The sequence below is a fragment of the Neodiprion lecontei genome, chromosome 2 (assembly GCF_021901455.1).
Source record: "Neodiprion lecontei isolate iyNeoLeco1 chromosome 2, iyNeoLeco1.1, whole genome shotgun sequence".
Classification (NCBI taxonomy): domain Eukaryota; kingdom Metazoa; phylum Arthropoda; class Insecta; order Hymenoptera; family Diprionidae; genus Neodiprion; species Neodiprion lecontei.
Window position 1 is genome coordinate 25,505,408 of NC_060261.1, and position 26,304 is coordinate 25,531,711.

At 39.9% G+C, this 26,304-nt stretch overlaps 2 protein-coding genes across 3 annotated transcripts in view; one reads left to right on the forward strand and one right to left on the reverse strand.

Annotated features, from left to right (window-relative positions):
* Window positions 1-19,294, forward strand: part of LOC107221013 (juvenile hormone esterase-like) — a 31,595-nt gene extending 12,301 nt beyond the window's left edge. The window contains exons 3-7 of one of the 2 annotated variants that reach the window (XM_046731587.1): window positions 4,745-5,090; window positions 12,897-13,247; window positions 15,533-15,696; window positions 17,924-18,240; window positions 18,930-19,294. In XM_046731587.1, the coding sequence (XP_046587543.1) occupies window positions 4,745-5,090; window positions 12,897-13,247; window positions 15,533-15,696; window positions 17,924-18,240; window positions 18,930-19,092 (1,341 nt within the window). In that variant the 3' untranslated portion in view covers window positions 19,093-19,294. The remainder of the gene's footprint in view (window positions 1-4,744; window positions 5,091-12,896; window positions 13,248-15,532; window positions 15,697-17,923; window positions 18,241-18,929) is intronic. The other variant, XM_046731588.1, reaches the window with a different exon arrangement.
* Window positions 19,295-21,535: 2,241 nt separating this feature from the next.
* Window positions 21,536-24,356, reverse strand: LOC124292918. Its single transcript, XM_046731589.1, has 5 exons — window positions 24,227-24,356; window positions 23,972-24,127; window positions 23,759-23,830; window positions 23,483-23,665; window positions 21,536-23,368 (listed from the first exon to the last, which is right to left on the reverse strand). Exons 1-4 carry the CDS (start codon window positions 24,354-24,356, stop codon window positions 23,496-23,498), a joined length of 528 nt encoding a protein of 175 aa, XP_046587545.1. The 3' UTR covers window positions 21,536-23,368; window positions 23,483-23,495.
* Window positions 24,357-26,304: the final 1,948 nt, after the last annotated feature.

The following is a 26,304-nucleotide window of genomic DNA, read 5'->3' on the forward strand; positions in this document are numbered from 1 at the left end:
TTCCGAACACACCCCACGCAAACTTTGATCTATGCTCAGCGTCGCTACCGCTACGCGGTTTTCAGTCTTCGAATTGGTTTTTCGTTTACTAAATGTAAATAAAATCAGATTTTTCGTACACCACTCGCTTCCTTTTGAAAAAAAGAAGAAAACCATATTTGAGAAGGTCTGTTTATTAGCATAGAACCGGTTTTATGATCAAGAAAAGCCTCGGGTGGGTTCGAACCCTAGTCATGCGTTTGAAGGTAGAAAAATAAAGTCATGAGTTGTAGGGTTAAATATCTATTTTCCATTTCTGATTTTGAATGTTCTCAAAGTCACGATTTACATTTACCCATTTTAAATGATTTTTGGGAGGGGAAGGGCAAAGGAAGGTATAGTAGTAGGGGTGAAGGAGGACATTGAAGTAGGCAAAAAGGGGAAATGAGATACCGAGGGATGGATAGAGAGAGAAGTTTAACTAGGGAAAGAATGGTGGTGAGTAGTAGGGGTATATGTAAATGAGGATTTGGAGAGAAAAAAGGAGTCAATGAGCGCATGGATGGAGGAAATTAATAATGATAGAAAAGTGATAATAAGGGGAGATTTTAATGTTAGTACAGGGACAGAAAGAGAGATAGAATATGATGAACAGGACGAAGGGGGTAGAAAGTCGAAAGATAAAGTAGTGAATAAGGGAGGTAAAGAGTTATGTAAATTCATCAATGAAAGAGGGTGGGCAATAGAGAATGGGTGTGTGCGGGGGGATGAAGAAGGGAAATGGACATTTGTAGGGGAGAGGGGATGTTCAGTTATAGATTTAGTATTGATTGATGAAAGAATTAAAGAAAGTATAGTGGAGTTGAGAGTAGAGGAAAGGATTGAATCGGATCGTATGCCAGTTGTAGCTGGGGTAGAAGTCAGGGGTCTAAAAGTTGGAGGAGCAAGTCAGGAAGATGGGGGGGTGTAGGAAGTGGAGTGTGGACGGAGGAGGGGGCACAGAAATGTGAAGAGGAATTTAGAAAAGGGGTTAGAGGAGAGGAAAGTATAGAGGAGGATTGGGAAAGTCTAAAAGAGAGGGTGAGAAAGGCTGCCGGGGAAACGGAGAAGGTAAGAGTGAGGAGCAAACAGGTATCGGGATGGTGGGATGAAGAGTGTAGGGAAGGAAAAAGAAATCTGAGGGAGTCCTTGCAGAAGTTTAGAGACGGGAAAGTAGACAGGGAGGTGTACTGTGAGGAAACGAGGAAATATAGTAGACTGTGTGAAGGAAAAAAGAAAAAGGAAAGAGAAAATATGGGAAACTTGGGTGGGAAGTCTATCGTAAGGCCAGAAGGACAAATCTGGGGGGTGGTAAACGAAGGGAGAAAGAAAAGAAAGGGGATAAATAATATTATAAGGATGTAGGAATGGGGCTTGTATTTTGGAGAAGTTTTGGGAGGGGTGAGATAAAGGAGAAGTAGAGAAGGTAATAGTTGAGAGGAGGAGCCAGCGGGAGAGGAGGAAGGGGATATCACTTTGAGGGAGGTTGAAAACACCGTGGAAAAGTTGAAAGATAATAAAGCGATGGGGGAGGATGGGATTCCTAATAAAGCTTGGAAGTATGGGGGTGCAGAGAAGACAATGGAGTTGTGGGGAGTGTGCCAGAGGGTATGGAGAGGAGAAGAGTGGCCAGAAGACTGGAAAGAAGGGGCGGGGTGCCAATAGTGAAAAAGGGGGAAGGGAAAAGTGTAGGAGAATATAGAGGAGTTACGTTAACACAGACGGCGTATAAAATATATGTGGGAATATTGGAAAAAAGGTTAAAGAAAGAGGTTGAGAGTAAAAAGTTGTTGCCGGAAAGCCAGGCAGGATTTAGAGCAGGAAGGGGAACGATAGATAACATACATGTGCTAAATTATCTGATAAATAGGGAAATTGCTAAAAATAAAGGGAAAATGCTAATAATGTATGTGGATTTCAAGGCGGCTTTCGATTCGGTCGACCGCGGGAAGTTAGTGGAAGACATGAGAAAGAGAGGGGTGAGGGAAGGATTGGTAAGAAGATGCGAGGAGGTGCTAAAAGAAACGTGAGGAAGGGTGAGAGTGGGGATAGATGTAAGGGAAAAATTTTTGACGGAAAAGGGAGTAAGGCAGGGCTGCCCACTGATTTCCTTGTTATTCGTACTGTTTCTAGTGGACTTGGAGGGGGAACTAGAGAAAGGAAGTTGGGGTGGAGTAGAGTTGTCGGGGGGGGGGGGGGGGGGGAAGGTCTATGCATTGGCGTACGCAGATGACGTGGCATTGTTGGCAAAGGATGAGGATGATATGAAAGATATGATTAGGATGTTGGAAAGGTATGTTAGTAGGAAAGGGTTGAAGGTTAATACGGGGAAAACGAAAATAATAAGGTGTAGGAACGGGTTAGGGAGAACAAGGAAAGTGTTTTAGAATTGGCAGGGTAGGGAAATCGAGTAGGTGGGCAAGTATAACTACCTAGGGTATGTGATGAAAGCAAATGGGGATCAAAGCGAGCACGTTAAGGAAAGGGTTAGGAAAGGAGCAAAAGTAATGGGGCAGGTATGGGGAATAGGAAAAAAAAAATATGGGAAGGACTGAGGTAAAAGAATATGGTTGTTTGACAAGCTGGTATGGTCTGTGATTAGTTATGGAGTCGAAATTTGGGGGTGGAAAAGAAGGAAAGAAGTAGAGGATATGCAGGGAAGATACTTAAGATGGGTGCTCGGAGTATCCAGAAGGGTTGCGGAGTACATGGTTAGGGAGGAATTACAAAAGGATGTGTTGAAAGAAAGAGCAGGAATGAGAGCATGGGGTTGTAAAAAGAGATTAGAGGAAGGAACGGGGGGGGGGGGGGAGTTATCATGGAGAGGCAGAATGGAAATGAGGGAAAGGGTGAGAGCTGAGAGAGGACTAACGGGGTGAGAAGCAGAGAGAAGAGACTTCTTCCAAGGTAGAGGATGGGAAACGGTGGAGGTGGAGAGAAGATGGGAGAAGGGTGAAATGAGAGGACAGGATTTAGTAAAAGTAGAAAGAAGGAAGCAGGAGGAAGAAAGATGGGAAAGAACTGTAGGTTCGAGAAGCAACAAGGAATATAAGTTTGTTAAAAAAACGGGAGTGCCAGAATATCTTAAAAAAGGGTGGAGTGAAGAAAGGTGGGGAAGGATAGCAAAATATAGACTACGAGATGAACTGAAGGAATATACGTATTGGGAGAATAGAGAAAATAAGTTGTGCGGTATATGCGGGATGAAGGAGGAGACGTGGGAACATGTGTGGGAGGGATGCTCGGGGCTAGGAATGGAAAGAGGCTGGCAAGAGATGAGAGGTGTGACGATTTGTTTTTTCTATTCTATTACAATTTATAGCCACCTTGGATGAACTATCGACTTTTACACTTTCAACAGCAAATCATCAATCTGAATACGAATCATGAGCACGCTCGACCATGAAACACTTTCGTTCTCGTACCAAATAAATAAATAAATTAGGGATGTAAAAATGAATTATTAAAAAAAAAACACTCATTCATCCATCCATTCACTCTCAAGATTAAAATAACACAAAAATAAATCAAAGGTGTATAAATAAAATGGTAATAAATAAATCAAGGGTGTATAAATAAAATGGTAAATAGAAATCATTAAAAAATTATTCATCCATCCATCCATTCATTTGCAAGATTTAAAATACACTTCTCGCACACAAAATATTCACGTAAAAGTGCCTTGATTATCTTCCCATTCCATCCAACTTTTGTTCTGTCTGTCGTCGTCGAAGTCTGTTTCGTAATGTTCGTTTTCGTAGATGTATTTTTCACTTCATGTTATATGACCAAGCAAAGAGAAAGACAAAACATGACTTCGACACTCTGTTATTCGTAGGGTGTCTTATCGTCGAATCCTTTCCGCGTTACCGCGAATGCCGTCTCCCACATAATCGTCGTCTCAAGCGCCGCGTCTGGCTTGTCACCGTACTAGCTCGACTATTTGACTCTCACAGAGGGGAAATTTTGCGTGAGGAAGGACAAGGAGAAAGATGGTAGAAAATAATAGAGAATTTCTAGAGATTGAGAGAGTGAAGAGAGAGAACGGAAGAGAAAGTGGAGGCAAAAATGTAAAACAAAATTGTAAATAGTTTGTAAGTATGGGGTATAAGTGTAGTATAAGTAGTAGGTTAAGAGTTTTGTAAGCGGAACAGGGGTCCGCAGATGTACCCCTGAAATTATGGGAGCAAATAAACATCTTATCTATTTTAAGTACTTTTTTGAAAGCTTTTTCCATTTTTCATTTTAAATGTATCCATTGAATCATTTTACCCAGCAGTGACTAGAGATCAGCAGGTTGATCGCATGGGAAACATTCTAGAGAGGAGGGTTTGCGTCTCCACTAAACCTCGACCATCTGTAGGGAAGTGACAGTGAGATTTTTGGTAAAGCAGCGTCATTTTGACCTTTGAGCGATAAAAAGTAAGCACATTGTTGTTGAAGTACCGTGATTTTGTTGATCGGTTGATGAAATTGTGGTAACGTAGTACGATTTTGATGTTTGGATAGGACGTTACGACGTCATCGCATAGAAGGGTTCGAGTCTGGGTAAGATATCGGTAAGTGTCGCTAGTAGGAATCTGTCTCCAAAACCCTCCTTGTATTACTATTGCTCTTAGTGTGTCTATTTAAGGTTGATTCAGCGTTATGAATAAGATGTTTTGTATCTGAAATATCACATGTTCAATTGTGTTAAATAAATTACTTGACCTGCATTTTTTCACAGCTTCCGAAATACGAAAACGCTACGTTACTGCCAGTAATGGTGTACATCTTTGGTGGACGATACAAAGTAGGAATTAATCACCCTGAGCGATGGGGTCCACAGTTTCTTCTTGACAAAGATGTGGTGTTGCTAGTTCCTAGTTACCGTCTTGGAATACTGGGATTCTTTAGCACCACGGATGAAGCTTCACCCGGAAACTATTGCCTAAAGGACATAGTCCTGGCCTTGGAATGGATCCAAAAGAATATTCAATACTTCGGTGGTGATCCTAAGCAAGTCACTATATTTGGGGGAAGTTCAGGCGCTGTCACCATCCATTATTTGACGTTATCGCCCTTGACGCAAGGTGAGATCTGATTAACGATTTTGTGAAGGAATCATTCTAGAATAATATAGTATGTAATCATTTGTGAAGTTCCATCTTTTAGCATCAGCAACTGCAATTGTAGAGTTTTTGATGTGATTATTTTTTGTATGGATGTTGCGCTATATGCTCTTTTATGTTTTTCGATGTCAATTAGACGTATGATGTTCATTCATTGAAGTCGGCTTTTTTGGATCGAGGTTATTTCAGAAATTCAAAAATTAAAACAAATTCATGAATTGAAACGACTGCAGTTTAATTAACCTCTGACGGGTCATCTTTAAATTTCGTCACACCAATTTCATAGTGGTTGAGTTTGAGAAAGGTTACACCATCTATAGTCGACGCTAGATATACAGCCCTGCCAAAAAAATTTACACCCACCACTTTTTCGGGTTCACCAATACTTGCATAGCTCACACGTACACGCACTATCGCTAGGTGGTCCAGAAATCCCATACCTACTCTACTATTGATTTCTAGTGCATTTTCCGAAATTTCGATTTTTGCTTTGTCGTATAGCTAGTTCTATGCTAGAGGAAGAACAATCGAATATTTTGTGCTAAATACTATGAAATTGCGTGTTGTTATTGGCAACTTTCTTCCTCGGTCATTTAGCCGATGTCCATATAGAAGCCAATGCTTTTAGAATTAACTTTTCTTTTTTTTAATTTGAAAGTTTCAACCTGCAGTTTGTCTTAGGCTTGCACTTATTTCCACGTGAACTCTTTGTTATATCTCACAAAATTTCGCAATGCCAATCATCCCTTGTTGTAATGCGCAGAAAATTGAAGACTGACATCTTGAATTACGCAACACAGATTTTTTGAAAAGTTCAAAATTCTGTGAATTTCCTTTCCATGAATCTCTTTCCATGGAATCCACTTATACTCCAAGTCAGTCATATTTCCGTGGAATGACCCATACGTACTTTAAATCATTGATATTTTCAAGGAATGGCCCGTACATCCTGTAGGGTGCTCGAATATCCTTGGAATGACCCATAAATGCCTGAGGTATGATTTTAATCAGCTCGAAAAATAATATTAACCTCTAGACGGCCGGCAACACCACTATAGTGGTGTTGCCATGATTCGAACATATCCGGGGAACATTGGGGGATGATTTTATGGAAGTATCCCACCAAAGTAGGCATGTATCAACGAAAAAAATCCCGGCCGCCAGCAGGTTAAATGAACCGATTCCAATTGAATTTGTAGTTCATAAATAGAAAAAAAATTATTCAAATAAAATTTGTAATTGAGAGAAAAACCGATACTAATAACATTTGTCATTTGTAATTAGGAACCAAGACTATTTTAATTACAATTGAGATTTCTAATTAGCAGAAAGATCGATACTAATTATATTTGCAATTTGTTACAAGAAAACAAATCAATATTAATTGCATTCGTAATTAGTAATCATAAGAAAAGTCGATCCGAAATACATTAGAAATTTGTAATTACAGTGAAACTTGCCGATAGGCGACATCTTCCGGACTACAAATATTGTCCGTTATTGAGTAGTATTCGCTATGCAGAATTATATTAACGTGTAAATTGTGCTTCTGGAAATTTTTAGACTGCTCGTTGTACAGAGGAATCCGTTGTTGGGAGGTGACCGTTAAGAGAAGTTTCAGTGTAGAAAAATAAGAGATACTATTTACATTCGCCATTTGTAATGAGACGAAAAATCGATACTCATTATATTCTTAACTTGTGATTAAAACGTTTCCAATTACGAATCATAGTTGTAATTAGTGTTTTCACTCGTGTAAAAAATTGAAATTGTAATTAGTAGCTACATTCTTTCGATTACAAATTACAGTTGCATTTGTAATTTGTAATTAGAATATAATTAATTAAAAAAACCCAACACTGTTTATGATCATGCGCTTGACTAAATCAAATAAGGGAGCTCTCTTAGCTATTGCGGGGTACAACCTGCGCAATATTGTCGCAATGAACGATGTGTTCTGTCATGCCGGGATCGCCCTCTCTGCTGAGTCAGGTCGTCAGACAAAGAAAAATTTCCTGATGGCAAAAGCCCAGCTCGTTACAGGACTACTTCGCCACAACGGGGACAGCCCTTGCCCCGTAGCAGTAGCGAACTAAGAAGGATTGGCACTCGGGGCAAACGATGTAAACCCCCCCCCCCCCCAATTTTTATTTTAGGACAATTGTAGGAAAAAGGAAAATCAAAGTCTGGCGTATTTCAGTTACACGTACTTGCATGCTTTTATTGCACTAAAATTTTCAATCACGTCATTGAAATCTATATTCTTCGTGTGTTGACTTTCTACTGAAAGGATGGCGAGATTGGGCAGTCTACTTTGGCTCATCGTTGACCTTAAACAGTTCTTTATTAACTTGAGCTTTGAGAAACTTCTTTCGCAAGCTGCGACTGTTACATACACAGTTTTATGTAAAATCTCGTGAACATAGACAAGCTTGGCAATGACTGAGAGTAATCTCACTTTACAATAAACCTCAGCAATTCTACTGTTGTCCAATTCGCCGCCTCTGCGAAAGTGATGCTCGCAGCCTCCAAGTGACCTCTTGATCGTAGAATTTCTAGAACGATATTTTCATCTGAAAATTCATCGTGAGTTTTGGTCAAATTTAAAGCAAGCGCGAGAAGTTCTTCTTCTGCTGCGTACAAAAGAATTTTCGGTAGAACAACTGCAAATATCGAAACAATTGCACGCATTGTCTTGGATCGATGCTCGAGCTCCTCATAGAATCGGTCGATATATTCCAACATAGCCCTCTGCATTTCTTCTGGCAATGTTAGACCAGCATTTGTACACTGTTCTCCTGGCATCATTTTTCGCATTCTTCTTCTACCCCTTTTTTTTTACCGAAATTTCCCTAAATTCACACTTTTGGGTTGCAAAACAAATAGCTCTCTCCACTATTTGATTCCGTTCATTCAGAAGAAATATTTACAGTGCGTTGCATTTGGCCAAACTTTTATCCAGCGTCAATCGCAAAGTCTGCAAATACTTCTGAGTAAGATTCACTTCTTCTAAGACGTCACACGACAATACGAGATAGCACAAACATGTAAAGTCACATAGCGCAGGTATGAGTGTAGATGCTGTCCCCCTCGTATCTACATTTTCTTTACTGGGATCACGCAAGAGCTCGAGCGCGGAAACCAGTTATTCAGAATTTTGTTTCATCGGTGACACAGCATCGTAATGAGCACTCCATCTCGTCTCTGCAAGTCTTTTGACAGATACACCTACATTCTTGACCAATATTTCCCATCGATGTGTTGATGCTGTGAAGAATATATAGACCCTCTCCAAGGTTCCAAAAACAGTTACACTTGAAGATATTATTCCGAAAGAGAGGACCCCACAAAGATTTAACGAATGATTTGTACAAGGCACAAACAAAGCTTTGAAATTCATTTCTTCGATTTTTTTCTGAACTCCATCATGAACTCCAGCCATTGTTGCTGCATCATCATATCCTTGAGCCTGACACAAGTTGATGTTGAGTTTACCTTCCTCCAGTTGCTTCAATATATCTTTCGTGAGTTCAGTGGCGGTCTTTCCGGATAGTGGAAAGAACCCAAAGAATGATTCCTTTATTTCAACTTTGTCACCGTTAATGCGAACGTATCTGATCACTTCACTCATCTGATCAATGTGAGCTTCGTCTAGAATACTATCAAAAAGGATTCCAAAGTCTTTGCTTTTGCTAAATCATCCAAAATTTTCTGCTTCACTTGATTCCCCAGAACGCTGATGAACTCATTCTGAATGCCCTTAGACAAATAAGATCCTACTCTCTTGGTATTGCCGACAGCATGCTCTACCTTAGCACATGTTCTTTTAAAACGGCATCATATTTTGACAGCAGTTTCACGAATTCGAAAAAGTTACCTCTGTTCTCGGACGACAAGTTCTCTCTGTGACCTCGAAAAGGAAGATTTTGGTGAGCCAAAAACAGAGTCACATCCAAGAGACGATGTAAATATCTCTCCATTTCTGTTTCTCTTTGTCGATTGCTACTCAGTGGCTACAATACAATCAATCAATCATTTTTTGTAGTTTCAATGGCACTCCCAAGGTTTTCCATTTTTCTAATCATGACAGGTGGTGCTCAGCAGCCTAGTGTTCAAATACTTTTGGGTTCAGCTTCCACCATGCATTGAATCCCGTGACAAAGGATTGAATTTCTGTTTCGGCATCGGCAAAAAGTTTGCAGCAAAAACAAAACAAACTACTTTTTGACTGAGAATAAACCATCCACTTTCTCAAAACTTTTTGACCATTTGGCAGTGCTTTACAGAACCATGATGTGGTCAGATTTTGTGTCTTTCCTTTTGTTTTATCCCTTGGCCTTTTAATTGCAACCGCATTGAAAGGGCCATCTGTTGAAGATATTCAATAAAATCATGTTTAAAAGAAACTGCCATAAGAAGGTTTGCGCCTCTGCTGGCACCCTTTGTAACCACTAACCGATTTTTCTCGCTCACCACTTCCGGCAACCTTTGTAAGCAAGCACTGTTACTGTACGGCATAAATCTGATATTAATAAATATCTCTTAAATAAATTACCCAAGTGGTGCTTAAACTCATTATTACAACACCATTTTCATTTCGAAACTATTCACTGCCCTTCTTTATAAGAACAACTCGCAAATCAGCAGGCACTGGGATTGGCCAGGAGGCAATATCAGAATAAATTGCAAAAATATTCGTCTGATTATCGTCAAGCTCTTCTTCCTGTTCATCTCTACCTCACCCTCCCTCGTCCTTATCATTCTCTCGTTCCTCTTCTTCAACAAACTGTATTTCTTCAATTCGCCTTTTTTCTTCTTCTTCGTCAATCTCTCCTATCTGAGTTTTGTCTACCGTTCCTTCCTTGTTTTTATCAAAATCTTCCGATTTGGCAAGCAAGATTTGTTCAGCATTTTCGTCTGTAGCACTCGATGTTGAAAATGTCATATATTTAAAGATGGATCCAGATATTGCTTTGGTCTCAAGGTGTTTTGCTTTCTTAATTTTTCTTCGCTGAAATCCGCTAGGCCTTTGTAGGGTCATTGCCGTGTTTCGGTATAGGTTTACATAAAATTGTAAGTCTGTTTTCTTTGTATACTTTGTAACAACTAGCTCGACTGATGAAATGAAAATATCGATTAACTACGAAATTGTAAATGCATTCAATAAGTGGGCAACAGAGAATGTATATGCAATGAAGGGTGAGGTCAAAGTATTACAGAATTTGACCATTTATTAGAAAAAAAAACGTGTGCGGTCCGGGGACTCCCGTCAGGAACGAAGTTCCTTACGCTTTTTCTTCAACTCCGAATGTAATTCGATATGGAAATTTGGATTTTGCACGCAAAATTAGATTGTTTTAACGGAGATTAGTGAAAACAAAATGTGTCACAAATACTGACTCAGAGATTTAGGGAAACGGTTGAAAAAACAGTTAATCAGGTGCTTGATTGTTTTCGCGATATTTCGTTGAAGCAGCGTCACCGGCAAGTATGACAGTGACGCCATCTACGCACCTAAGTCAGAGAGCCAAGGGGAGGGGGCCTAGTGCCGCTCAGTACTCGCTGGTTCGCGCCAGGGTGAAGACGCAGTTGTACGATGTCGGTATTTTAATGGAATAAACCTTAGTAACGTGTACTTAAAAACCTTCCATGAGTTTTATTTATTCACTTAACTATTCTTACACATTGTCAATTTTTTGCCACTAGTTCAATTATATGAGGCTGGAAATTCAAAAAATTTCAGGTGATTAAAAAAAAAAAAAAAATTACTCTGTCGAGGGATACAGGACAAAAGTGAATCTTAATTTTTTTTCCCGAAAATAAATTCGTTAAAACTGTACAATTTTAAATCACTTATAATAAACAATTTCTCTGTCTCTCTGTTCGATAGAAACCCTAGATATGCTCCAAGATCCCCAGTGATAAGAGAATCCGGAAGGTGGTAGGAAAATAAACTTTAAAACTCGGTCGCAATAGTTAATTTTGTCAATAATAGTGCTTTGTTTTGATTTAAGCGATTTTGTTTGATAGAATTATTGTTTTGGATAAGTCCGAAGACCCCGATACTCGACAACCGATCAGCACAACGGTTGACGAAACACTGGCGATAGAGAGGGAAATATTTTCGTGTAAAACCTTGGCGTAGCAATTGCGCTACTCGATACAAATTAAATACGTTTGAATGATGAAGGCTGGTCGATTTGCCGAAACACTCTCTCCAATAAATTTTTTACGCTCTTTTACTATTACATAAAATTTTAAACAGAAAGTAATTGTTTAATGAAAATAAAAAAGTTGCGTGCAAGTTCGGACGTGTGAAATTTAATTTGTCATTTTGTTATTCTGTTTGATTAATACATCCGATGTCAGAAAATATGGACGAGGAAGTAGAATAAATTTGTTAGAGATATAATAAGACGGCAATGTTCATATTATTTCACCTATTAGTCCTTTTACACAGCGTAGACTTTATGGTGCAGGGCACATATATATGTACGATACTATTTTTCACACGTAAAAAGTCAGATCTGACAGTTGGTCGGCTGATACAACGGTGAGCGGCGAGGGGACGGTTCGACAGAGTTTCAGCAGTCCTCTATACAGATAGCACGAGAATCGCGCCACACAAGAAAAGGCGTATGAAAGAGAGAAACAGCTAAGGGTTTCACATTTGTGTTAGTAGATTGGAATGTGATGGCGTTACATCTGCTGTTTCGCTGTCAGTGTTATTGTTTTTGTATAGTCTGCCGTAAGAAGTTTCACTTCAAAAATATTTCATGAATTTAGAAAATAGAGTACATGCAAGGAGGTCACGTAGGCTTTCCTAGAAAGGTCCCAAGTCAGGCTGCTTCCCATAAATTATGGCTCGTAGGCGAGCGTGTGACGAGTTTGCCTTTCAAGCCTTGGATATGTAATTTTCATTTGACGCAGAAATAAAAATGTATTGTGGTAATTTTATTTAGAATTGTATGGGGCTGTGAGGCCCTTTTTGTATTTGAGATACGTGGACTTCGATACTTGGAGATATATACGACAACGTCGAAATCGACTAGGGCACCCTCTTAAGGTCATATAGTTCTCCTACCTTCACTGACAGAGCAGACTCACTCTGTTTCTTTCCATATTAAATAAAGAAGCGTACGGAAAGGGTTCTAATTTCAATCATCGTTTACCGACCTTGTGTTCTTTTGTTTATTTAATAAAAGAAGAAAAAAGGTGAGTTTGCTCGCTCAGTAAGGATAGGAGCACTACGTTACCTTAAAGGCGATCGACGAGTCAGTGCGCGAATGTTTTGAATAAAGCCACGCGCGCCAAACAATACTTGATATAAACAGTTTCAATCTTTAAAAATGCCATACTTATATCACGATCATTTCGCTCCTGGCCATATTCTACAGTCGTATTAATATTTTAGATTATATGTGACGTCAAGAAGCTTATGAGCCCCCCCCCCCCCCTTCCCCCTCTCGCGTGTTGTCACACTTTATGGACTCTATCTCTTCCCCTTTGCGTGTGACCTAATTAATGGATGATCTCTGAGTGACCTAAACCATGACGTGACATTATAAACTCAAGTATCTTTTCAGGCTCGTAGCATGGAATACTTATACATATATGTATAGGCAAATGTCAGCCGGCGCGCAGAAATAAGATCAGCGGCACATACGCAACCTGCATTTAATAAAATACCACGTAGACCCCCCCCCCCCCCCCCCCCTCCTCACTGACTGTTAAATCGAGATCCTGTGTAGAACAATCTTATTTCAGGACTATTTCACAGATACATAACTCAGAGTGGGTCAGCACTCCAGCCTATCGTCCTCCAGGACCGTTCATCAACCGCTGAAAGAGCCATTCATCTTGGCGAAATTCTTGGTTGCCCGACAAAGACGTCAACAGCCATTGTCGACTGTCTTAGAAAATTTGAGGCAACGTATCTCACTGTCGCAGACTCAGTTTCCTTCAGAGGTGGATACACTTGGATCCCAATCGCTGAACCAGATCTCCCAGGCGCAATGTTCACCGAAACTGCGACGAATCTCGTTGCCGCAGGGAAAATTCGCGATCTTCCCTATTTGGTCAGCGTTTGCCGGGACGAAGGACTTGTTCAAAGCGCAAGTAAGTATAGAAACAAATAATCGTAAAAAGGCTGCCGGTATTTTGAAACTACAATGTCATGAACAAAGTTCAAATATATGAGGTATTCTATACTATACCAATTTGAGCTGGGACTAATCCCTGACATCTTGGATTGGGCTGGCGATTTTTGTATGATTGTCTTGACTCTTGAAGGCATTCAGTTTTTTCGGATGGTTTTGGTTCTATTTGAATTCTGAACAATTTTCCAAAATCAACATATTGGTCGACACAGTTTAACAATCTGCAGTAATTCTGAAAAATACTGTATCAGACATCCAAGTTTTCGACGAGAGGGTACACCCAACATCTCAGCTACATGACGCCATACTGTTAGGGGAACGGTCAATTTATTTCTAAAGCAGTTGTTTGCGAGGAATATGATGGTAATAAAATTGCAATGAACGTTATATAATTAGATCAGGTTCTGTAAAATGAGTAATATTGTGTAAATATTATGAATAGTTGTACAGATTGAATTTTGTTTGAAATGTTGACGGGAAGTTGAATTAACAAATTAAATGTAACTCTCATCTTGTTTGAAGCATCATGTGTTAAAAATAAATGTTAATCCCTTCAAGTTTGAATCGTCAGTCCTTATAGATCTCGTTCAATGTCAGAATTGGTGTTAGGAGATTGAAGGAAGAGTACTTTTCGGCCGACTGACGATTTCGTTTTGATTTTTTTATTCATTAACTGTTAAAAAAAAATAAAACGTCGTGTGAGCTAAAAATTTCGAGAAAATTCAAGAATTTTTTTTCGTCACCAAATAGGAGAACAAAGCACTATTTGCCGAAAATTCATACCATGTGGTTGATGAGTGTTTTTTTTTTTCTGTTCTAGACCACTGATTCTTGCAATGTTATGCACACGAATCAACCGGCCACGAAAACAATCGAAAAGCGCGAAGAGACCTAACGTTATCAGATTTTTTTCCATTATATTTCTTTTAAATACACTCCTCAACGTGTACATGAATTGATATCAAAAAATTATTGATATTGAATTAGTTCATCCCAAATTACTTTCTGTAAATCAGTCTGTTTCAACGCTCGCCGCAGTGGGGCAACCCCTCAAGTTTTTCGACTATTTTCAGGAAGAAACATTCTAAAAAAATTGGAAGGAACAGTCCAACATGGATGGTTGCTCAAAACTTTTTATATGTAACACCGGATTTGGAGAATTTGTTAAATTTTTCAGAACTATGTCATTTGTGGCAATTTTTTTATCTTGAAAAAAAAATCTCTTGGGAAATAATCTCGAAAATGCTTAAAAATCTGGTATTACATACCTGCCCGTAATATACATATAAAAAATGTTCAGATGACCACTCATAATGAATTGACTCTTAGCGTTTCTAATTTTGTTGAGTGATCTTTCTGAAAATAATTAAAAAAATAAGAAAACGCCATCCCACATCAGCTCAGAGCCTAAAAATTTTGATATCCGATATAAGATTTTGCAGAATTATATTTTCAGATTTTTAATTGTGGCGATTAATTTGTGCATTCTGAAACACATTTGTGGATACTTCCATTCGATTTGAAAAGCGCGAAAAAAACTGAGTGTCTTCGAGAGTTCAGATAATAATAACGACATATAAATGATCGCCACGTGTAAGCCAAATCTGAGAGGTCCAGGGTTAAATCCGGGTCGAATCGATACAGAAATTTCACATTCTGAAGAAACCGCGGTTTCAGTGTTGTGAATTTCTTTAGCCTACCTTCTGTACACTAAATATAGGAAAATGAGTGTTTTTGTTGTTTCAGTTCAATTATGTTTTCGACTCGTTTCATCGTTTGTTAGTGAAGTTATGAAAGCAATCACGATAATTCCGTAATATCTTACAAATTCAGCTATTCTTTTATTTTGAAAAGTATTTCGGATTGTATGCAAAGAATCATTTTTGTTGAATGTGAGTTATATCAGAAGTATATGACGAAAAGAAATGCGAACAAGATTTGCGACTTCTCCGAGGACTGCAGATTTCTTGATCATCAAATGAAAAAACTCATTTTTCGTGCATTACTATTTTCTTCTTGCATTTTAATTCTTAGAGATAATTTTCTGAAATACGGTAGAAATTCGAACTCGTGTACATTGAGTTGTAACCGTAAGAGATGACAAAATTTTCCATTTATATGAAAACTTGAAACTGACGTCCTTCGATTTAAGCAACAGTCCCCACCATATCGCACTACCCGTAACATCAATATAACAACTATCTTGAAATCGTATTTTTTGTAATCTCAAATTATTTTTTTCAGAGTTTTTCAACGACCCAAATGGATTCCGGAAATTTCTGGATGATATTGATTTTCATTTACCATTACTTTTGCGTTACGAGCATTTACCGCAGATCAACATAACTGCACGTACCAAAGCGTTGAAGTCATACTATCTCAACGATCTGAATGCTGATATACGATTGGTAAGTGTATTTCTTAAACTCATAACAGTACATTGAGTGGATCGAATACATCGTTTCTAACGGGTCTGAAATCTAAAGCATGAGCCGAAACCGAGTGTACGCAACACTAAACGCATTACACGACTACGAGTATGAAGTTGGCAGTACGGGCCGAATGTATTACGAATGTATTACAAATGCATAAGTATTAGTGTAAATGGGCACGATCCAAGGCAAGCGCTGTAATTACACGAATCCACAGACTTGGGAATAGGGCACGGATTCACGATAGTGCCTGTCAATATAGCGACCTGCTACCTCTCGTACTTCCCAAGATTCATACTCCCTGTCCATAACCCTAGTATACGATCCATCCATAATTCCTTAGTTTAAGACGAGTAAAAGATTGATTCGCGCTTAGTGACACCACTGGCAATGAAAAAAAGTACCTAAAAAAAGTCTTAGTGCGGAAATATATCTTCCTGAATTCGTTTCAGCACTCTTCCGAAGTAAGGCATTATACGCATGGCCCAAAGGCTCCGAAAATCAAATTTTTGCAATATCTGCTTGGAAACTTGGATTTTTCAAGCTTCTGGAGCGTGCGTCAAGTATCCCATTTCGGAACTGTGTAGTAAAATGACGTTGTTGCATGGCCACAACTAAAATTTTTCACCGTATAGTGCCTTCTGACGCATACGCATTTTTGAATAACTTAGTTTCACTCATCATGTTATTGAGCGTAAGTCACCCGACCTTACTTTCAAATAGTCTCAGTGGCACCACCAGCGCGTTTCAAATCATACTTTTCTTCAAAGATGTCGCAAAAAATAGCGTATGTCACACATTCGAATATACGATATCTGATTCGTGTGATTGCAATGCTCGCCTTCGCTGATGTTGTGTTCATACTAGTATTCGTCCGATTGCTGCAGTTGTCGTTTTTGCAATCAATCCTCCTTCCGCTAATTACTTACTTTTCGCATCAGTAACACAATATGCTATTTTCATATTTTTACATTTATTCTAACGATTATCTATTATGACCTGTTGTTTTTGAAAATTTGTACGTTTTCACTGTTCTATACTCCGACTTTGTACATTAAAAATTTTACGGACCCAATTTTCAAGCTGTGCAAAACTCAATTGTGACCACTGATCTCTATACTAACTGGATGGCTGACTAGCGTCTTCGGCCTGAGGCGATTAGAAGCGGCCGGAATCAACACCAGCGCATCAATAGCCTCATTGGCGCTAAAGAATCACGTGATTCACTGTGTATGTCATTGGCTAAAGTGACAGAACCACGTTACTAATAGTACATTATATAACAAGGGGATAACGTCCAATTTTATTCCTGTGCTAAATATAGCACTTGATTTCCGACTTAGCTACGGACACATTATTGACTTGACAAGAGAGACTCGATATATTTTCTGCAATATTGAATGTACAATTGAGAACGTAGATTAATAATGTAAAAATTCTGTCTGAAAAATATATATAATTAGTATATGGGTGTGGGTCGGCGGGAGCTAGGGTGAGGGAGCGCGTCCAGATCTACACTCCATGATGAGAGTGTAGGGGGCGAATCCCCACAGAAAGGCTTGGGGGGAGCAGAGTTACCCTCACGTAGGAAAAAAAGTATATATCTGATATATTATTAAATAGAGTGGATGTGCCATTGAATATTGCATAACCATGTAATATTAAAATCTATTCTCATAGAAAAATCCTTGTGTCATCGAATTTCAAGGAATCTAATCAATTTCAACTTTATTTATTGAAATGTAACGAATTTGTTGAGCACCTACTTTTAAAATTTTGGATTAAAAATCATAATAATTCTTCTATTTATGCGTGAATGTGATCATTGCATCAGTTTGAATGCTAGAATACTATTGAAAGTTCATAATAATACATATGTCTATTTTTGCCATCTTCTCGAATTTTCACATCCTCGCCGTTAAAAGGGAATATTATGCTAGATTCGTCCGCATGTCACGTCAAAAAGTTAACATTACGGTTGGATCGCGAATGAGTCTATTTCTGATAGGCTGTCATCCGCGTGACCTTTTAGTATAACTTCGGATATTGCAGCGTTAGTTTCGGTTTTTGGAGCTTGTAATCGGCACAAGCTGCCGTGTGCTGGTAGCATCTGAGTCAGCCATCCAGTTAGTACAGAGATCAGTGATTGTAACCTTTCTGTGGTGTGGCCATTAAACTTTTTGACCCCATACCCCTCTTTTAGCTCTTGGGTAACTGGACACAACTTATAGGCGATGCCATGTTTACCTACCCTGCTTGGGCCTCGGTACAGCAACATGTGATCCACGCAAAAAATCCCCTATATTTCTGCTCTTTTGACTACCGGGGCACCGTCAGCTACAGCTACATGTTTAGCGGCGGTAACGAAGATGATTGGGGCGTGGCACATGCTGATGAGCTTCTATATCTCCTTCCTGGACAGCCGGACATGTTTGGACCACCAGGTTACGAATTCAGCGAGGCTGATTGGCACATGGTAGACACGATGGTGCAATTATGGACATCTTTCGCGACCAAAGGGTAAGGTTTCCACATGGTGTCCAGTATGGCAGAAACAAATTTATATGTAACGTCAAAGAAATATTTTAGTAATATTTTAACTTTCTGCTGACAGTGGAAATGTTAAAGACAGTTTGCAGGAATATTGCAAAGGTATGTTCTTGTACTTTCGATAAAAATATAGCTGTTGAGTTTTACGCAACATTGCATAATGTTGTCTGAATGAACCTAAATGTATGAAATCTTGCAAACTTACGTCACTGTGAAGTTTTAAAAATCATTTCAAACCTTGATAAATTGATTTGTTGCAATGTTACCCTGCTGCTATATTTTTACAATATTCCATGGCGTGTTAATCATATAAAAATCTACAATTATAGATCATATGTATAATAAGGCAGACTAGATATACTAGTTTTGCTTATTTTTAGATTCAATTGTCGTTATCGTAGTTACGTATTATTAAAGGTTATGGCCACAAATGGTACAAAGATGCTTCGACTGATGCGAACACTGATTTTTGATTCATAAAGTACCTTAAAAATTAGATATTTCTGTCAAAAATTTTCTCAACGTCGGATTTCAATAATGAATTGTGTAATTGAATAGATCAAAAGTCATATTAATAAATACAGAACCTTATAAAAGTGGCTTCAAATGGTGCACCCAATTTATTTCAAACGATATTCAATGATATGAAATGCTTCCAGAGTTCCAGAACTGAATACGGGCAACACAATTTGGAAGCCATACTCACCGTCCGAAGATAATTACCTTCAGATTGGGAATGGACCTGATGCTAGTATTGAAGTGAAAAGTGGTTTTCACGTGGAGCGAATGAAGTTTTGGAAAAAGCTCTCTGCCACCACATAATTGATTTTCTTACTGTTGAATATATTCAATAGAAGTAAATAAGAATAATACCGCGAAAAGAAAAGTTAGATATAAGTAGGTTGGCGCCTCTGCCGCCACCCAACCCTACTACTTACCTTTTTTTTTCGTCGAACAAGTATAGTAATAAGCCAGCATTGTATTGTATCACATAAGGTCTGTTATTCAATAAATATATATCCAAGTTATCGAATAATCGAACATTGATTAGCCCGACTAAACAATATTTACAAACTTCTGTTGAATGATTCGTAACATTAACAATGCAATGTTAGTATGTTGTGTGATACCTTACACTCGGATATACAAACAGAGTTCCATCGTATCCGTTGATTTAACATACTGTTAATTTCTCGGGCATGTTATGATAGTTGGTAAGATTCAGAGCTAGTTCACATGATTCATCTCCATCAGTAATGTGCCAATTTCCAGGTCAAGGTCATGTAGTACTCCAACCTTCCTCAACCGAGTAAATCCACCCTTTTTCTTCCTGTAATAAATAAACAAATGAACGGAAAGGGTTGGTCGTGCACCCAGCTGATTGTGAATTTCATTTATAAAATTATCGTAATTTCCAGTTCTCGTCTATCGACCTCAATATTGTATGAAAACAGTCTCACGATGGCTTATTTTACTCTTCATTCGTTCCAAAATTGCGCAAAGTATCTCAGCTATGCACTTTTTGGCCCCTGACATACGGGAAATATGGAAATAATAACAAGTATCAAAAAACCACATATTATTTTGACGATTTTCGGGATATCAGTAACTTTCCTGAATTTCGCTGTAGAAAAGATCAATGAATCGTCGAAATTTGAACCCTTTCCATTGGTTTGTATATTTAATACAGGAAGAAAAAGGGTGAGTTTTCCCGGTCGGTTAGGGTGGAAATACTACATATCCTTAATAAACCATACGCGTTGATTCAAAATTGCTGCAAATAGCAACGCAGATAGCTAGTTAAATGGGGCATTTTGAAGCTTGGCGCCAGTTGGCCGGGGACGCTGCGGGGAGCTTCAGCACCAAAATTTTCTGCTGTTACCGGCTCAATTAATATTGTAATCGACATTACCGAGTCAGTAAATGTAGGCCACTGCCATTGCCTCCAAGCTTTCGGCGCCCTTTCACTGGCTCGAAAAGAGTACACATGGTTGTCTATTAGGGTAGTCCTTATTGAGGGGGTTGACGATTTTTTTCCGGGTCACCCTCCAAATCAACTTTAAATACTTTAAAAACAATTCCCTAATTTTTTCAGTTTTTCATCTCAACCCTAACCCGTGCCTGTAAAAGGTTGGATTTCCCCATTTTAAATATGAGTGTTTCGGACACGTTCTTAGTATATATTTTATAGTAAGAGTGATAATATTCAAAAAAATCTGTAACTGCGAAGTTTCATTGGGCATTAGTGCTATTATGCGAGAAAAAATTCATATTATCATACCATACAATCTCGACAAATTGCACACCCTCGAAATTCGAATTTTTTCCATTTACAGGAAGTACCATTTGTCTCGATTACCTGGTATGATGGTTTGAATTTTTTCTCAGATAGTAGCACTAATGCCCACTAAAACCTCGCAATTATAGATTTTTTTGTATGTTCTTACTCTTGCAGTAAGATATATGTACTGAGAATGTGTCCAAAATACGTGTATTTTAAATGAGAAATTCCTCCCTCTTACAGGCACGGGTTAGAGTTTAGATAATAATCTGAAAAAAATTGGGAATTATTTTTGAATTATTTAAAGTTGCCTTGGCAGGCGGTTCGGAAAAATTCATTCCACCTTGATAAGGACCACCCTAGTGTCTATCTTTAGCAAGCTTACCCCGGGTACCGTTGGCCGCGAAGCAGATTCCGGACTCTACGGGATGGCCTTTGGGCCTGTGTACCCTGACCATGAGCCGATCTCCTTCCCCTTACCCTGGTGCCCCTGGCCGTGAGGCAGACTCTGGGGCCACTTACCCCTCTGCCCCGCTACCCCGTTCGCGAAGCGAACTCTGTGACTTGGACGTTTGGGGTTACACACTCCTCCACCCCGGCTCTCGTTCTTTCTTCATCCCTTCTCTTTGCGTCGGCTGCTCGTGTCACTGATCTTACCCAGCCGTCAGTGTTTATCCTAAGGTTTACGTGCGCTTGAAAAATATAGATCTGCTCACTCTCTCTCTCTCTCTTTTAATGTAACACTATAGGCATACTTAGATGTACGAGAATGCGGTCGGATGGGTGAGGAAACAGAACCCAATGGCGGATTGCGTACAAAAATGAAATGTCATCCTTACAAGTTTGTTCAGTCAACGCAGGTGCAAATACATACATGGTTATTACATACTTATAACGAATAAATGATAATTACAATGTTCTTATTACTACATAAGATATGTTAGCAAAGTTTTCTTTTTTACTTATCAGTCTTATAATCAGCGACATTACAATTCTTAGAGGTACAACATTGAAGACAACTTATAGGATAAATGTGATTCAAATTGGTGGTGTTATTTTTGCGTTTTGCGACATGGACTATTCGGTGGTTGAATAATTCTGCAATACGATCGTTTCTGTTGAGGTCCGGAGTAAATATACTGAGAAACTCCCGCAGAGAAAAACCAGCAGCCATAAAGTGCATAAACATAATACAAAATTGTCCACATACTCGTACATCAGAATTGAGGCTTTGAAGCAGTCTGTCGTTCCAGCCGCATCGTCTGCAATTTCTTCGTAAAGTCCGCGCGAGCAGCTGCTGACGCGTCTTTATAACCTCTGTGTTCACCAGATTCTCCCTTTGCTCGAACTTGCCCCAAAACGAGTTTAGACATCATTTAGAAACTGATCGCATGCCGGGATTCTTGGCAATACGGTCGCGATCTAGCCGTATACCCTCGACCCGCTCGTACTCATCAAGGTAGCGTATTTGAGCCGGCTTGTCCTCGCATTCAGCAGGCCGCTGCTTGCCTCTTGCTTAATCTTGAGGAAGGTGTCGATGTAGCCGGCGAAATGCCCACCTTGACGAGTAGTCCGGTCAAACGATGTCACCGTATACGACCAGACCAGATTTCGCGTATGCTCTTGATCTTGTATCCCATTTCCACGGCTTTTTTCAATTCGAACGACACCCACGTGCCCTCGAATTTTCGCGCAGCTTCGTCATCATGTCTACAATCGTCCTGATTCAAACTCTGACAACATGAGTGGCACAAGGCAAACATGAATTTGTCATGCATGCGCACCGGCAAAACAGGGTGATAAAGATTGCGAGGCGGTAAAACTCTGCACTTGATGAGCCCCTCAACTCGCGTGATGTCGCAACCGCTCGACCCTGACTAGAGCTTACACTCCTCTCCAATGTAGACCGTCGGGTGGCCAACCGGGAACCTTCCATTCATCAACTAGATCTAGCGAATCTCACCATCTCGGAATGGTCGTGCATAGCGCCACTGCGGTTCAGGACTCTCTCGGCGTGAACCTTGGCTACAAGGAGGGCGCGAGGTAAACACAGCCCGTCACTGTTGACAATCTGCACGACGGATTTTTCAAGTACCCTCGCGTGCGTAATCGGCTTCGGCTTTCCGCGACCGTCCAGTACTCCAACACTGTGTACCGTGAAGACGCTGTCAACGTAATACTCTGATGCGCCCTAGGCTACGCTGAAAACTAACTTCCAGAGGTCACTGTGCCGCGAGTCCCCCACCGGCCGGAACGATAACCACGCAGGACCATGATTAAAACTCTCCGCGCTAAACGTGAAACCTATGTAATCGCTACTCCGGCACGTTGCTACAGCATACGCATGCGGGTCTCTGAACACGTTCTCTAGCCACTCCACTGGATTAACACCCGATTCAGGGGCCGCGATTTTCATTCGCAACTCACGCCCTGTCACCGCGAATTTACGAATAAATCTCGCTGATTCACCGATAACCGTGAAACGGTTACCCAGTGACGCAGCCCCGTCCTCAGATGCCTGACTTGACTCCGTCTCGCTCGCAGCTTCACTCTCCCGCTCCGATTCTCTGCCCGCGTTTCCAGAGTCAGCACCCTCTGTCTCGCCATCGTCAGCGTCGTCGTCGAATTCAAATGTCAGGTCGGAAGCTGTCTATGTCTCGTCATCGTCATCGGCATCGTCATTGTCATCGTCGGACTCGAATGCCAAATCGGAATCATAAGTCGGAGCCCTCCAGACCTTACCCCCGCCGATCTGTACGCCCAAGGTACTGGCGCCCTCGTTTACGCGAAACGGGCCAGCAGTTTGCATAAGGTCCCCTATTGTACATATAAAACAAAAATAAGACTAAATCCCATGGTAAAGCGACGTCAATCCGTAAGTACAGTCGAATTTCACGTTTTTACTAGAAACGCACACCCTAGAGTACCCACGTGATCAGTTCCCCTAAAAAATATCCTCGTCCATCGCTGGCGGTGTATAACTCATTTGTGTGAATATCCCACTCTTGGGCGTCTGCTGCCACGAGAATATTACCGCCTCATCCATCGGCGATATCGAATAATAGTCTCCTTCTTCTTCTTCTTCTACCACTGGCTCATGAGCAACGATCGGATCTAATTACCCACCCCCACCCAAGAAGAAATTGCCCGTGAGTTCATATCAGAATACCTGATCTGCAGTTTTATTTTCAAACTTTTCCTATATACCTTGAATTTCCAACACTCCTGACGGACTTGGACGTGACAACACTAAGGTCGACGCCTGTGATGAATCGATTTCTGCAACGGACACAATAACCTTCAGTACACGCGTGAAAGAAGATTTATAAAACTCTTGGAAGACCGCTCACGCATAACGTATTCACGCACGGGTACTTCATGGTATACGGCATATCGAAAAGCCAAATCATCTGGACTTACCGTCACGACCTCCGACAGAAATTGGCTCCTCGGCGGTCCCATTGTCCACCATCGCTTCATCCTCCCCTGTATGTTCCGCAAGCGCCAACTCCTCACAAGCAGCACAGCCCTCGGGAAGAGCTGCTACGTTCTCCCTGGTGTCGTCCATCATGAATTCTAACGAAAGGAAATTTTTATATACCACTCGCGCACAACGTATTTATACACGGCAACTCCCTGTTACGACACAACGAACAGGCAATCATCTGGACTTACCGTCACGTGCCGCATAAATCGGATCCTCGGCGGGCCTCCCTAGTGCTACTCTTTGCGACGCAATCACCTCATCGGTGACGTCGACGACCTCGCAAAGAGCCGCCTCATTCTCCGCGGAGTCCTTCAGCATCGCGCGGAATTCTGACAGTTGGAAAACTAGTAGTAGAGATACAAAAGTTCTGGGACATACAATAGCGGCGGACCGGCAGAGTAGCCCCGATTCCTACCTTACCAACAGTCGGCAATTTACCACCGCGATGGCAAACATTACCCCCAATAATGTTACCGGCTAAAACGTTAACATAGATGGCGCCATCAGTATTTTTGCCCTATTTTACCGACAGACAATTTGACAATAAAATTTTTGGCTTAGTCGGGTGAGCAGCCATTTTACCCACGAAATTATTATCTCTGATCTTACCGACAGTTGGTGTTACTGGGTGTTGCTGCAGGTTTGTCACATGTGGCGCCCCACCACATTATCGATCAATCGATATTCCACCGATCGACTCTGCGTGATGTTTCCAATGCTCGCCGCAAGATGGCAACTTTTTTTTTTCATCATGTGGTTGGGTAAACGTTTCAAAAACTAACGGTTGGATGCTTCGAATAGATGTTTTTTATTTATCAGTAATTACATTCTGTTTTCGGCTTATGCATAATACTGAAAATAGATCATCTTATTTTAAGTTGAACAAATAACCTTACACATTTTTCTTTATTCAAACAGTAATAATAATCAGTAAGTAATAATAATAATTAAACATCTTACCCCAAAATTGACTTATACTAATTACTTAACCGTGCCACTAATCTGACTGTACTCGACAATACGATCGTGCAAGATCATGCAATAGGCTGCAGTGTTTGCGGGAAATTTCACGCTTGCTTCAAATTCCAATCGAATATCCACCGGTCCTCTTTTCGAACCGTTCATAGTTTTCCACTATGAGTCAAAAATTTTCCCCGAGTTTTTATCAATATGGTGATGGGGAATGCAGAAAAGTTAGAACAAATCGGAAAACTTTGTTAGCATACTAATCAAATATGATAATCATCGCTGATTTAAATTAGCATTCATAGTAGCGTAAGTGGATCGGTTTAGCACTATATATATATATATATATATATATATGGGTACGTCCAATACTTTTCGACCGCAGCCTGCGGGCTTTAGTCAGCGATTCGGCTCCTGATTTTTTTCAAGAAATTAGGTTATAAAAAAAGACGATTCTCCAAATTTGAGCTTAATATAAGAAAATCCGGTGGCTATAGAAATTTTTGAAGTGTTTAGTAATTCAATTTTTTACTTATTTTCACGATTTTTTTATGGGAGCTCTATGAGACTTAAAGACTCGAATCAAACGGCATTCTCCTTCTCTGACCTTGTATTTTGAGGGAAAAAATAGTTTTTTACTCCAAAGCAAAATTCAGTTTACTTAGGACCCTTTTCGTGAACTACTATTTTAGCAACATTTCGCATAACTTTGAAACGCTGCCAAGTCAAGAATTTTCCAAGTAGACGGCTCAAATTTTTCGTCTAGGTATACTTTATCACTACCTACACGAACTATTATTAATTACCACGTTCCTTTTTATATACGGCCTCGCAAACCCAACTGATTTCTGAAAAATCGCTGTTTTCAGATAGCTGTAACTTTTTTCTATCAACTCGAAATCGCTTGAAGATTTCAGGGAATATACTTCGTTCTATCCCCAAACAACGCTGAAAATTTCCAGCTAGGAGTCGAAGTTGTCAACGAGCTGTGAATTTTCAAAATGTTCAAGTTTCCCACATAATATTTCGTATTTCATGGCATTTTTGACTCGTATTGGAAAAATATGGACGGTTTGGAAAGAGGACCGGTGGATATTCGATTGGAATTTGAAGGGAGCGTGAAATTTCTCGCAAACACTGCAGCCTATTGCATGATCTTGCACGATCGTATTGTCGAGTACAGTCCGATTAGTGGCACGGTTAAGAAATTAGTATAAGTCAATTTAGGGGTAAGATGTTTAATTATTATTATTATTGTGTGAATAAAGAAAAATGTGTAAGGTTATTTGCTCAATTTAAA